Source organism: Canis lupus, chromosome 35 (assembly GCF_003254725.2).
Source record: "Canis lupus dingo isolate Sandy chromosome 35, ASM325472v2, whole genome shotgun sequence".
Classification (NCBI taxonomy): Eukaryota; Metazoa; Chordata; class Mammalia; order Carnivora; family Canidae; genus Canis; species Canis lupus.
Genome location: NC_064277.1, coordinates 19,432,042 through 19,445,630, shown reverse-complemented (window position 1 = coordinate 19,445,630; position 13,589 = coordinate 19,432,042). Strand labels below are relative to the sequence as shown.

General features: G+C 35.7%; 1 protein-coding gene and 1 pseudogene across 7 annotated transcripts in view; one reads left to right on the top strand and one right to left on the bottom strand.

Moving 5' to 3' along the window:
* CDKAL1 (CDK5 regulatory subunit associated protein 1 like 1) overlaps positions 1 to 13,589 on the bottom strand; it is a 663,852-nt gene that overhangs the window by 463,899 nt on the left and 186,364 nt on the right. For all 7 annotated transcript variants that reach the window (XM_025443462.3, XM_025443470.3, XM_025443473.3 and 4 more), the window contains one exon: positions 4,761 to 4,809. In XM_025443462.3, coding sequence (XP_025299247.1) covers positions 4,761 to 4,809 — 49 coding nt within the window. The remainder of the gene's footprint in view (positions 1 to 4,760; positions 4,810 to 13,589) is intronic.
* On the top strand, positions 228 to 1,006 carry LOC112657462 (40S ribosomal protein S3a-like; annotated as a pseudogene).

Below are 13,589 nucleotides of genomic sequence, written 5' to 3'. Positions count from 1 at the left end.
TCTTTATAATAAACCAGTTTTCCTGAGTTCTATAAGCTACTCTAGCAAATTATCAAACCTAAGTAGGGGGTCATGAGAACCCAAGTGATAGCTAGTGACAGTCTGGACTTGCAGTTGGCATCCAAAGTGGTGGGAATTGTAAGGGAATTGAGTCTTTAACCTATGAAGTGTGTGCAAACTCCAGTGAGTTAGTGTCAAATCTACTTGCTTGCTCTCTGAGCAGCGCTATGGTGGCTGGAAAGAACAAACACCTTATGAAAGGCAGCAAAAAGGGAGGCAAGAAGAAAGTGGTTGATCCACTTTCTGAGAAAGACTGGTATAATGTGAAAGCACCAGTGATATTCAGTATAAGAAATATTGGGAAAAAACACTAGTCACGAGAACTCAAGGAACCAAACTGGTATGTGATGGCCTCAAGGGCTGTGTTTTTGAAGTAAGCCTTGCTGATCTGCATGATGAAGCAGTTGCATTTAGAAAATCCACACTAACTATTGAGGATATTCAGGCCAAAACTGGCTGCCTAGTAATTTCCATGGGATGGATCTTATCAGTGACAAAATGTGCTCCATGGTCAAAAAATGACAGACCAGGATTGAAGCTCATGCTGATATCAAGACTATCAATGCTTATTTGCTTCGTCTATTTTGTGTTGATTTTACTTAAAAATACAGCAGTCACATTCAGAAGACCTCTTACACTCAGCACCATCAGGTCTGCCAAAATCAGAAAAAGATTATGGATATCATGACCCGAGATGTATAAATGACTTGAAAGGAGTCAATAAACAGATTCCAGACAGCATTGGAAAAGACACAGTAAAGGCCCGCCAATCTATTTATCCACTCCATGATGTCTTGGTTAGAAAAGTAAAAAAGTTGAAGAAGCCCAGTTTGAACTGGGAAAGCTCATTAAGCTTCATGGTGAAGGCAGTATCTGAAAAAGCTGGACCTGTGCTAAAGTTGAACAAACTGATGAATATGAGCCATTAGTTCAAACATCTGTTTAAAATTCAGATATTTAATGGTAACCAACAAAAAATCTTATTTGTGATGTTTAAATTTTAAAAAATTGCTTTGTATAGAAAACCAATACATTTGGTGTCAGAAATATTTTCAGTATAGAAAAACATAGTTTGCCTTTACCGTCTATGATTTCCTATAGAAATTATATTTCTAGAAGCCATTTGGTAGCCTTCAGAGCACAATATTACTATTTGTTGTTATTTAATAGATTTTATTTTTTAGATCAGGTTTAGGTTCATAGCAATATTGAGCAGAAAAGTACAAGTTCCCATATGCCACCCTCACCCTTGTCCCTATTATCATCCTCCACCAGTCATACATTTGTTTCATCAATAAACCTACACTGAAACATCACCAGCACCCCGAGACCATATTACAATTCACTCATGGTGCTCAACATTCTATGGGCTTGGGAAAATCTGTAATGACATGTATCCACCATTATAGTATCTATAGAAGAAAATCACCAACCTAAAACATTCCCTTATAATCTGCCCAATAATCTTTCTCCCCCTGCCCCAACACTGGCAACACTGATCATTTTACTGTCTCCATGGTTTTGCCTTTGCAGAAGTCACAGAGTTGGAATCACAGTATGTAGCCATTTCTGATTGGCTTCTTTCACTTGGTAATGTGCATTTAAGTTTCTTTTAGGTCTTTTCATGACTTGATAGCTCATTTCTTTTCAGCACTGAACAATATTCCATTGCCTATACAGACTAGTTTATCCATTTACTTACCGAAGGACATCTTGGCAATTATGCTTTTGGCAATTATGAATAAAGGTGCTACAAACATCTGTATGTAGATTTTTGTGTGAACAAAAATATTCAGCTCCTTTGGGTATACGCCAAGGAGAGTGGACACTAGATCATACGGTAAAAGTATAAGAAACTGCCAAACTGTTCTCCAAAATGGTTGTACCATTTCACACTACCAGCAAATAAATGAGATTTCCTGTTTCCCCACATCCTCACCAACATTTCGGGTTGTCAGTGATCCAGATTTTAGCCATAAATATAAGTGTAGTAGTATCTCATTTTAATGGCATTTCCTCACTGACATGAGGTAGAACATCTTTTCATATGCTTATTTTCCATCTATATATCTTCTTTGGTGAGATGTCTGATGAGGTATTTGGTCCACTTTTTAATTAGGTTGTTTACTTTCTTATTGTTGAGTTGTAAGAGTTCTTTATACATTTTGGATAATAGTCCTTCACCAAACACATCCTTTACAAACATTTTCTCACAGTCTGTGTCTTGTCTTTTCACTCTTTTGATAGTCCTTTTTGCAGAGAAGTTTTTAATTTTAATGAAGTATAGCTTGTCAATTATTTCTTTCATAGATCAAGCCTTTGGTGTTACATCTAAGAAGTCATCACCATAGCCCAGGTCACCTATATTTTCTCTTGTGTTATCTTTATCACCATTAATTTAAAAAATATGTACATACTGAGTGACTAGTACGTGGCTGGTACTTAAGACAAGATGAATAAAGCAACAAAACTTCATGCATCCTGAAGCACTACTTTCAGAAACTCAGTCAACCACTAACAATGTTTCTCAAGTGGGAGAGATCAGAGAAGTCACAGCAGAGTTGTGTAAATGCAGTATCAAACTTAAGAGCACAGGCATTGAAGCGGGCCTGCCTGGATATGAATCCCAACCCTGCCACTCACTAGCTATGCACGCCTGTGTCCCAGCTTCCTCACCTGAAAAATGAGGAAAATATTTATACCCACACTTCACTTCACAATACTGTTGTGAAGATTAAATGATATAATCCATGGGAAAGGCTTTGGCATAGTGCCTATTACACCCAAACTGCACAATTAATGCCAGCACTTCTACATTCTCCAAGATGGGGACTCAGGCATATAGTTTAACAAACTATTCAAAATTATCACTGCTTTAAGTTTTTAATCATGGTATTTCATTTTATTTTGAGTTTCAAAGAAGACTGAGGTATAGTCTAATTCTCATAATCCATGGCCAGCTAATAAATCAAGGAGTCAAAATAAATGAATAAGCAGCATGTGGAAGATTAGTGGACACAGTCAGCAGGAAAAGTATGTGGTTAAAAATCCCAACTTGGTGAAAGTAGTCTGTTTTCCTTTTTTTAGACACACAATGCCCACATATAAGAAAATGATTAAAATTTTAAGTGAGAAGCTTAATTCATGTAATATTTCATTATTACATTACTAGTTTTTATTTGTACTAATCTAACAGAGGAAAACAGACTATGAGTATTTAAAAATTAAACCACAGAACTGAGGATAATTTATTTCTCAGTGACTTCAATAAGAATATGGTTCAAAACACCACAGCTAATGAAACAAAGCATAATTCTAGTCTCTAGTGTAACTACAGAAATTATACACAGGAGAATATTAAAATTGAATACTACTTTTAAAAGTACTTTTAGGGGCACCTGGCTGGCTCAGCTGAAAAAGCGTGCGACTCTTGATTTCGTTGTGAACTTGAGCCCCGTGCTGGGTATATAGATTACTTTAAAAAAAAAATTAAGTATTTTTAAAAAGGGTAACTGCAACTAATTAGGTGACATGAAAACATGCAAATAATGTCAACTATATCTCAATAAAACTGCTAAAAATACACATAAGTAAAATCATTACCTTTTTTTTTTTTAAGTTGGCTCCACACCCAGCATGGAACCCAACATTAGGCTCAAATTCAAAACTGTGAAATCAAGACCTGAGCTGATATTAAAAGTTGGATACTTAACCAAAGATGAGTTACCCAGGTGTCCCTCATTTCTTTCTTTTCTTTTTTCTTGCTCTTTCTTTCTTTCTTTCTTTCTTTCAAGATTTTATTTATTCATGAGAGACACACAGAGAGAGAGGCAGAGACACAGGCAGAGGAAGAAGCAGGCTCCATGCAGGGAGCCTGACATGGGACTTGATCCCAGGTCTCCAGGATCACACCCTGGGCTGAAGGCGGCACTAAACCACTGAGCCACCCGGGCTGCCCTCATTTCATTATTTTAAAACTGATGTCTTTCTGATCTGAAATGCAAATGAAATCTATTTCATACAAAAATAAAAATGAGATTTAAAAAAAGGACTATGATCTGACTCATTTATAAGCCAATCAGATATATACCCCCTATATTAGACTGGATAATGCATGAATCAGTTAAGGACAAAATGTTACACTTTTATATGTAAATAAATATTAACTGATATTTTTATAATACAGTTCAAACAATACAGTAGTTCCTCCGTCTTATCAGCCAAGGGATACAGTCCAAGACCCCCCAGGGGATATCTGAAAGTATGCAGGGATAGTACCAAACCCTTTATGTACTGTGTTTTTCCCTAAACATACATAGCTACAATGAAGTTTAATTTATAAATTACACCCAGTAAGAGGTTAACAACAATAACTAATAATAAAATAGAAAAATTACAACCCGAGACTGCAATAAAAGTTATGTGAATGTTGTCTCTCTCTTTTTCTCTCAAAGTGTCTTATTGTCCTGTATTCATCCTTCTTCTTCTTGTGATGATATGACGGGAAGCAAGGTGAAGAGATAGACACTGTGATGTAGGGTCAGGCTACTATTGACCTTCTGACATAAGTTAGAAGGACAATCATCTGCTTCTGGACATCAGCTGACTGTGGCTAACTGTATCCAGAAAGCAAAACTGCGGATAATGAAGGGGATGTATATGTACCATATACATCTGCTTATCCCACTTTCAGCAATTACCTTTAATTGTTTCCTCCACAACTTCTACCACTCGATCTATCTGTTGAACCTAAAAAGAAAACAAATTACATTAGACAAGCAATTTACATGGATAAGAAACATTAACTTGTGTTTACCTTTCTGCTTGAGTCAGTGTATCACATTTTCTAAGCACATGAATATAGGTTGTCTTTAATTAATGCATTTGGAAATATTATAAAAAATATTCTGTATTAATGTTTTGTGTTACAGTGAAGTATGAAATTACCTACCTCCTGTCCTCCAATGATAACTGAAGAAATCATAATACATTTAAATAAACTGCCTGGAGTTCTGTTAGCATAGCCTATCAACATAAACTAAACACATCCTGAGATATAAAGTGATGTTTAATTAAAACATGTCTCTTTACACACACATTCTCTTCATTCTTCAAGAAAAATGGCAGAAGATGACAACCTACACAAAAGGATATGCTGGTTATTAAGAAGATCTATCCCAAATACTATGCTGTCTTATTCTAACTGAAACCCCCTTTTATGGATGTCTACCATGTACTGGGCACTGTGCTCAGGTCAACAGAATACAAAGTCAAATAATAATAGCTTCTACCCTAGACACAAGTGACTAAGGGAGACTGCTCATGGTACCATAGGAACACAGAGAAAAGGTAACAAATAAATTATGACTGAATGATCCAGCAATGCTATCAAGGGAAGAAAGGTGACTCTTGAGAGATAAACCGGATTAATATAGGAGAAACCCATTAATAAGACTGAGTTAGTGTGGCTAGGGTGTAGATGGAAATGTAAAAAGATTATAGTGCAAGAAGCTAAGTGAAGAGAGAAAAAAAAAAAAGTCATAAGTCGATATTACTTATACCTTAAAATCTTCAAATGATTGCTTTATTATAGAATACATGCTCATTGAAAAAATTCAAATAAATTAGAAATATAAAAAAGAAATAAAGTAATCTGTATTATCCTACATCCTCCACTTCCATTCCTAAGATATCATTCATAACAGCCTAATAGATACCAAGACATTTTCCAAAGCAGAACATTTATATATATATCTGTTCTTTTTCTTATAAATTATGATATAAATATTGGTAAACAGAAGAGAGAAAATGACAGACCTGCTTCTTTATTTTTTTTCTATATACCATCAGTACATATAGGTCTACTTCATTTATTTTCCTGGCTGCCTAGTATTCATGTATAGATATACCATAATGCATTCACCCATTCCCCAACTAATGGACCCTTATGTTATTTTTAATCTTTCATTTTTATACAACAATGATGCAATGAACTCAACTGAGCAAGAACCTTTTTAAAAGGCTTTAATAAAACCGCAATGGCAAATCCCTTTTAAATATTTCTTTGGCGGGGCCCCTGGGTAGCTCAGTGGTTGAGCATCTGCCTTTGGCTCAGGTCCTCCTGATCCCGAGTCCCACATCAGGTTCCCCACAGAGAGCCTGCTTCTCCTTCTGCCTATGACTCTACCTCTCTCTGTGGGTCTCTCATGAATAAATAAAATCTTGAAAATATAAATACTTAAATATAAATATACATATTTATATTCCTTTGGCCTCAGTACCAAAGGAAATAAGGATAGACTTCTTAGAGCACACTTCGATTAGGTTCTGCCTCTGACCACTCAGCCCAGCATAATGGTAGTAGTTGCAATAATTACTGAGAAATTGTCAAAGGCAAAGTAGCCTCTGTTAGACTTACGTCCCAAACAAACTTACCTCACTGGAACCACTAGGTTCTGGTTTTATGAAGAGAATGGATTTGGCTTCCTTATAGAATGTGATCAAAGCCAAAATAATAGAGTTCAAAGAGGAGGAAAGTACCCAACAGACTTAAATACTACAGAGCTTATAAGTTACCATAAAGACTGGAATGTCTATGCCTGATTTAGCAATGTGGGAATCAATGAACTCAGAGGAAGCAATGAGTTCAGTAGTAATGAATCATAACTAAGAAAACACTGACACCAAATAGAGACTACTCTTACAGACAGATGAGCTGAAGGAAGGAGACATGGGTAGGACAAGAAAGGAAGAGTTGATCAAATTTCCCAGTGAATGGGATGACCAAGATATCAGCTGAGGATACAAGACAGAGAATAAAAGTAGTATAATACAAGAAAATCAAATGGTGAAACAAAAACATGAAAGCTTTTCTATGCAGCTGGGGATCTAATAGCTCAAAAGGATCACTGCACCCAGTCTTATAGCTCGTAAGAAGCAGTATCCCTAGAGAAGAGTCAAAATCTAACTTGTTGGAATAGTTAAAAAATTTTAAAATTTAGGGTAAGCTAAAACTACAATATTCATAGAAGAAAACATAGCCATAAATGTAGGTGAACCTTAGGTTAGACAGTGATGTTTTAGATATTACACCAAAAACATGAATAACAAAAGAAAAAAGATAAACTGAACACCATCAAAATTAAGCCCTCTTGATACATCAAAGGCCACCATCAAGAAAGTAGCAAGACAACACAGAAACTGGGGGAACATTTTTGCAAATCATAAAGATTAATTATTAGATTATTATTAATAATAATTATTATTAATCATTAGATTAATATCTAAAATGTATAAGGGGCTCCTTCAACTCAATTACAAAAAAGACAAATAAACCATTGAAAAATGGGCAAAAATGAATGGCTCAGTCAGTTAAGTGTCTGACTCTGATTTCAGCTCAGGTCATGATCTCCAGGTAATGAGTTCAAGCCCTGCACTCGGCTCCATGCTGGGCATGGTGCATACCTTAAAAAACAATAAAATAAAAATGAACAGGGGCACCTGGGCAACTCAGTCAGTAAAGTGTCTGACTCTTGATATCAGCTCAAGTCATGATTTCAGGGTCATGAGATCAAGCCCCGCATTGGGTTCCAGGCTTAGCATGTACTCTTCATGAGATTCTCTTTCTCCTTGTCCTTTTGCCTCTGCCCCTTCTTTGCTCGCACTCCCTCTCTCTGATAAATAAAATCTTTAAAAAAAAATAAAAATAGGCAAAAGATTTTAATAGACACTTCTCCAAGGAAGACATACAAGTGGCCCATGAGCATATGAAAAAATGTTCAAAATCCTTAGCCAATCAGGGGATGCAAATCAAAATCACAATGAAGGAATGGGGAGCTATTGTTTAATGGGTCTAGATTTTCAGTTTGGAAAAATGAAAACACCCTGGAGGCAAATGGTGGTGATGGTTGCACAATAGGGTGAATGCACTTAAAGCCACTGAAATATACACCTAAAACGAATCAAAACAGTAACTTTTATGTTATATATATTTTACCATAATGAGATACTACTTCATACCCACTAGGATAGCTATAATCAAAAAGACAGATAATAACAAGTGTTGGCAAAGATAGAAGCTGGAACCCTCCCACATTGCTAGTGGGGATGTAGTAAAATGGTGCAGTTGCTTTGGAAATAGTCTAGCAGAGCCTCAAATAGTTCAACAGAGTTATAATATGATCTAATAATTCCAATCCTAAGTATACACCCAAGAGAAATAAAAACATATGTCTACACAAAAACTCATACACAAATCTTCATAGCAGCATTATTCAACATAAGTAAAAAGTAGAACCAACTGAAGTCTCATTAACTGATGAATTAAAAAAAAGCGGCATATCCATATAATGAAATATCATTACACCATAAAAGAGGAACATGATATACAATAGTCCCCCCTTATCCATGGTTTCATTTACCTGCAAGCCAGAAACAGATGGTCCTCTCTATGACATATCATCTGAAGGTCAATAGGAACCTAATGCTAGATCACAGCCTATATCATTTAACTCACTTCATCTCATCAAGTAGGCATTTTATCATGTCCCATCATCACAATTAGAAGGATGAGTACAGTAGGATGACCACAGGACATTAAGATATTCTGAGGGAGACCACACTCACATACTATATTACTTAATACATTACCTTGTATTATACTTTTATTATAGCACATGATTATAATTGTTCTTTTTTATTAGTAGTAATTGTGGTTAATCTCTTGTTATACCAATATATAAATTAAACTTTAGCATAGGTATGTACATGTAAGAAAAAACACAGAATACACAGGGTTCAGTACAATCCAGTTTCTAGTGTACACTGGGGATCTTAGAACACATGCCCCATAGATAAAGGGAGGACTCCTAAATGCTAAAACATTAAGCTAACTGAAAGAAGCCAGACCAAAAAAGGGCAAATATTGTATGAGTCCATGTATATGAAATGGCCAGAATGGTTCAATCTTCAATGACAAAGTAGATTAGTGACTGTCTATGGATGGCAGTAAGAGAAATGAGAGAAACTGCCGGAGTGCTGATTTCTTCCTGGAGGAATGAAAAACTTCTAAAATTGATTGTGGTGATTGTGGCATAATTCTGAATATATTAAAAACCATTAAATTATACATGTTCTATGAAAGCACTGCATAGTGTGTTAATTATACCTCAAAAAAGTTGTTATTACAAAAATAATAATAATATGGGCCACCTGACTCTTGGTTTTAGCTCAGGTCATGATCTCAGGGTCGTGAGATAGAGACTCAGGTCAGACTCCATGCTCAGATCTGAATCTGCTTCAGACTCCCTCCATCTGGGCCTTCATCCCCAACTCTCTTTCAAATAAATAAATAAATCTTTTTTTAAAAAAAAAATAATAATATAGGTTGAAAGTGGTCAAATGTTCTAATGCCAAGGTCATGAAACTCAAGGAAAATCTGAGGAAATATTTCAAATTACTGAAGCCTAAAGAAACCTGACAACTGCACCCAACTTTGCATCTGGGTTTTTAATATCCCTCTAAAGGACATTATTAGGACAACTAGCAAGAGCTGAATAAGGTCTGTGTACTAACTTATGTCAGTGTATCTATGTTAATTTTCTGATTTTTATTATTATACTATAGTAGTATAGGAAAACATCCTTGTTTTTGAAATATATGCATATTCAGAAGTAAAAGGGCATCATGTTTGTATCTTACTCTCCAAAGGATCAGAATGAATGGTGTATATGTGTGTGTGTGTGTGTGTGTGTGTATACAATATATATATAATTCTTTATATATATATGGAACAATAAGCAAGTTTGGTAAAATACTAACATTTGAGGACTCTGGGTAAAGGGTATATGGTAATTCCTTTTGTTTACAACTTTCCTGTGAATAGGAAATTATGTCAAAATAAAAGTTTAAAAATGTGTGTGTGCATGCATATATGTGTTAAAGAAATAAAGAGATTTTTCTTTAGGCTGATGGACACGCAGAATTTGCTTGAAAGTATGCAGCTAAAAATAAATTCTAATTTTTTAAGTACTTGATGACATTTGCTTTACAGCAGAAAAATCAATGCTCCCTACACATAATTTAATCACCAGATGGTGGTGTGGAGGACCTCTAAGGACTTTAAAAAGAAGGGTGTACCAAATATTAAGACAAAGAAAAAAAAACAGCATTTGATTACAAACACTCAAGGGGAAAGTTCAGTGAATGACTTAAAGAAAATATTGTGCTGTTTCCATTTCTAGTGAGAAGGATATCTGAGGAAGTGGTGGGAGAAAAAGAAAGAAATGCAAGCAGAGAAGGAAGGGAGAGAAGAGCCAGGGGAGAGGGTGTTATTGGAAGAGGGGAGTTAGAAGGCAAAAGGAGAACATGTGGGAGGCAGGGGGAGAAGAAAAAACAATCACGAGAGAACAAACTCAAGATTCATACACAGTAATGAAGAATATATTGAATTCATTCTGGAGAGAAAAGGAAAGCTGTTCTTAATTAATACTATAAATTGTAGCCCTGAACACACAAGAGCTTAGTTTCTGGCATATAACTCAAATAAAATAAATAAAATAGTATCTTGTGTCCTTCAGGCACTTAGTTATAAATATACAGAAAAAAAATTAAAAAGACATGCAGTATGTTCTATTACTGACTCCATATGTCCTCAACAATGCAGAAAGGAGTTAGTGAACAAACAATTCATAAATAACATTAATGAGTCACTCTGCCGCAGAACTTTTAAAAGAAATCCATAAAAATATTTTATTCAGCTATTATGAGCCACTCCAAATTTATAACTGAACACACACTGAAGAAACAAACCTGTACCAAGTCACCTAAAGCAAATAAAAGTGCTCTTCTGGAATTTCCTAATGGTTTAGAGCTATATCACCCAACAGAACATTCTGCCATGATGGAAATGTCATATGCTGGGCCTTCCAGCATGGCAGCCCCGGGCCCCATGCGGTTACCATGTACTTGAAATGTGACTACTGTGAATGAGAAACTAACTTTAATTAATTTAAAGTCACATGCGGCTACTGGCAGCCATACCAGAAAGCACAGGTTTACAATATGGCTAAGAGAGCCATGCAGTTTGTGGCAATCTGTTATGGCAGCTCTAGGAAACGTATACACACCTCAGCCACAAATTGGACAATGAGGCTAAAAAAAAAAAAAAAAAGTCCAGTTAGAGAGCAAGCTGATATCGTTCTGTAGTCCAGAAGTTCTGCTTTGGGATCCATTTGGAAGTATCTTTTTTTTTTCTTGGACAACCAGCTAGATAAGTTAATGACTACTAATAACACAGTGATGACTGACATTTCTTGAGCAATTACTATGTCCCAGGCTCTGTGCTAACACATCACATGCATTATTACATTTTATCCTCATGACATTCCTAGGCAGTGGATACTATTGTTATTTCCGAGGCTAAGAGAACCAAGGCGATAAGGATATCCAGCTAAAGTCTTGCCAAAGATTTTTTAGTAGATCTTATGGAGGAATGGCATGTGGATGGCACATTTCATGAATCTTCCTTTTCCTATACACATGGAGGTTATTACTAAATGATCACAGAATGTTATCTGACTAAACCTGGACTCTCAAGAGACCCCAGTAACAACTGTTCCCCCAAGCTTTGCCTCACAAATCACCACTAGTATGCATGCATTCACTTGACAAATATCTCTTATGCACCAACAAAGCACTGTTCTGGGGATTTAATGGCAGAAAATACAAAGTCCCCGCTTCATGGGCCTTACATTCTAATGAGGGAAGGGGGCAAATCACATAAACAACTGAAAATGTTCATTTCTCGTCATGACAGAGGCTATGAAAGAAATAAAATCTGGGAGTGGCCAAAGGTAGAGAGGGCAATTTTGCTACAGGGATCCAGATGAACCTCCAGGCAAACCCTAAGACAGATGCATCAATGTGAACCTCTGGGCTGAGATGGAAATGGTGATGAGTGAAGGGCAGAGCAAAGGGTGAGAAGAAGGTCAGTTAAAGGAGGAAGATGAGGGGAGACATCACACTCCTATTAGATTCAATCCCAATTGTACAAGAAAGTCACTGTGGGGTGAACAGAACTATTTCAACAGCATCACTCAGGCTAATTCAGCGTAATTCTATTGAAAATGTACAAAGATTATTCTTTTCCTACATTCCTCTGTTATTTGGTGAGTCTTTTTATACTTGCACGGATCTGGCTGTGGTTTTACTATTTATAGATTTTATCCCAAGACACCTCAAATCCTATTAAAAGAGACGTTAATACATTATAGGTACATATTAACACAGATCCACAGATCCAAAAGAATTCTCTCGTAGGCTCTCTTAATTTGGATTGTATGTAAAAAAAAAAAAAAAAAAAAAAAACACAAAAACAAAACAGGACAATCGGTTATTACCATTCTAATTAAGAAATTTCAGACCAAAACTTCAAAACCACCTAAAGATTCTATCAACCTTTAAAAAAAATCTTTCTATCTCTGTTAAGAATTATATTATAAAAAGCCTTTCCATCAAATATAAGTCCAAACTTTTCACTTTTATGTTAATGGGAGTTTAATTCAATAATCGGCATTTGTAGGTTAAAGTTCAATATTGACTTCTCTGTAAAAAAACAAACAAAACAAAAACACATTTTTCTCTCTAAAAATTTTTCTCTTGGCTGTTAAGGAAAGTCCCTACGTCTACATATGGTATTGTAAAAGAGCTCAATGTCCAAATCTCTAAAATTTGGGGAAGTCCACAGTAGTCACACTAAGCTAACCCTACTAGAAAAAACACTGAATTCACAAGCCTATGAACAAGTTGGCTCATAAGGTACACAGAAGAATAGCAGTTGCTACATGTGGTTTAACTTCTTGAACAAAACTTTCTCATTTCTCAGTACAGTTTTATTTTCTTTCATCTCTTCATTGAGAAAAATTCTTCCCCCATAGTAGAAATAGCCCTTTCATCAAAAATTATATGGCAGCACATTCTACACATCACTAAAAGCATACTTTCTACCTGAATGGTACCAGCCAGTGACTAACACTCGGTTAAGAGGGAAGATTTACTAATTGACAGATAAGCCAGACTAGATGGATGCCAAGAAAACAGTATCGGTACCAAAAACTTCTTCCTCTTAAATCCAATTAAGATACCTATAAAACTTTCTGTAGTGGAAAAAAACAACTTTCAGCAATTATAACAAAACTCAACATACTGAGCACAATTGTATAGAGACACATTAGAATACTATAATCATATTCAATAATAGAGTATTATTACAGAGTTAAAAAATGACTTTAAAGTGATCTGATACTAAAGTTAAAAAGAGTAATAACAGAACCAAATCACAAATACACATTACAGATATAAAACATCAACTAATAAATAACGCTGTCACAGGCAGGATGTTCAAGTCCTAAGCCCTAGAACCTATATGGTTCCCTGGCAAACAGAACTCGCAGATGTGATGAGATTAGCCTGGATTCTCTAGATGGGCCCATCTATTCACATGAGTCCTTAAAAGGTGAGAGTCTTCCCCA